This window comes from Trichechus manatus, unplaced genomic scaffold (assembly GCF_000243295.1).
Source record: "Trichechus manatus latirostris isolate Lorelei unplaced genomic scaffold, TriManLat1.0 scaffold00236, whole genome shotgun sequence".
Lineage (NCBI taxonomy): Eukaryota > Metazoa > Chordata > Mammalia > Sirenia > Trichechidae > Trichechus > Trichechus manatus.
In genome coordinates this window covers 510,219-511,650 of record NW_004444172.1, presented here as the reverse complement: position 1 = coordinate 511,650, position 1,432 = coordinate 510,219, and the positions used below count along the sequence as shown (strand labels likewise).

The window sequence follows — 1,432 nt, the reverse complement described above, 5'->3', positions numbered from 1 at the left end:
ACAGCTTGATCTATCCTGGGCTGTGGTCCAAAAGAATAGTGAAATAATCTTAAAATAAATGTGAAGAGATTGTTTACTGTGATTTAACAGGAGGAAGTGGGACATACATAAATAATATCATTGTTAAAGTGCAAATAATTTCAATGATAATAAAATCCAATCTTGGCACTTCAATACAATTTAGAGAAGAGGTAAAGAAATACAGGAAGGTAAAATAAAATGCACATGTAAATCTACCTTTTCTAGAGATGAATCATCAAGAAAAACCAACAGAAGATAACCTAACTGAACTGATGGAATTTGTTCTCTTGGGCTTTGCTAACATGCCCCATTTCCAGTGGTTTCTTTTTGGATTATTTTTAATCATCTATATCATTATCCTGATGAGCAATGGCACCATATTTCTAATAACAAAAATGGATCCTGCTCTCCAGAGCCCTATGTATTTTTTCCTGGCAAATTTTTCCTTCTTGGAAATCTGCTATGTATCAGCTACTATCCCCAGAATGTTGATGAATCTTGGGACCCAGAAAAGGAGTATTTCCTTAGTTGCCTGTGCTACACAGATGTGCTTTGTTTATATGTTCGGAGGCACAGAGTGTTTGCTCCTGTCAGTGATGGCCTATGACCGCTATGTAGCCATTTGTCACCCTCTGCACTATCCTCTAGTCATGAACTACAGAGTGTGTATACAGATGGTGACTGGCTCCTGGACCATTGGAATCCCCATTATGATAGGGCTGACATATCAGGTTTTCGCTCTGCCTTTTTGTGGATTTAATCAAATCAACCACTTCTTCTGTGACATTTTCCCAGTACTCAAGCTAGCTTGTGGGGACACCTTTGTAAATAAGATGTTTGTCTACGTAGTTTCTGTGTTATTTGTCATGGTTCCATTTCTGTTGATACTTGGCTCCTACAGTAAAATCATTTCCATCGTCCTGAAGTTGCCATCAGTCACAAGTCGATCCAAAGCCTTCTCCACCTGCTCATCTCATCTTCTGGTTGTGATATTATTCTTTGGATCAGGCATTATTACATACTTAAGACCCAACAACCAACACTTACAGGGAACTGACAAAGTCCTTTCTCTTTTCTACACTATCCTAACTCCTATGTTTAATCCCATTATATATAGTCTAAGGAACAAGGATGTCATAATGGCACTGAGAAAATTGCTATGTAAATAATTCCCTTCATTAAAGAACCAGTTAAAATGTATAAGAATTGCTTTCTTATGTATTTTTAATCAAATTTTTTCAGACTTATACCTTTAACTATACCATGTGTTATGGTTTGAATTCTGTTTCCCAAAAATGTGTGTCAACTTGGCTAGGCTATGATTTTCAGTATTTTGTGATTGTCGACCATTTTGTCACGAGTCAGAATCTAATGGAAGGGAATGAGTTTGGTTTGGTGATTTTCCTGTGAG

At 36.9% G+C, this 1,432-nt stretch overlaps 1 protein-coding gene across 1 annotated transcript; it reads left to right on the top strand.

Moving 5' to 3' along the window:
• The first annotated feature begins 215 nt into the window (after window positions 1-215).
• Window positions 216-1,190, top strand: LOC101351818 (olfactory receptor 10AG1-like). Its single transcript, XM_004389165.3, has one exon. It carries the CDS (start codon window positions 249-251, stop codon window positions 1,188-1,190), a length of 942 nt encoding a protein of 313 aa, XP_004389222.1. The 5' UTR covers window positions 216-248.
• The last annotated feature ends 242 nt before the right edge of the window (window positions 1,191-1,432 follow it).

Bases quoted from the DNA above. Each gene is read 5' to 3' on its own strand.
- LOC101351818 (XM_004389165.3), top strand. From the start codon at position 249: ATGAATCATCAAGAAAAACCAACAGAAGATAACCTAACTGAACTGATG.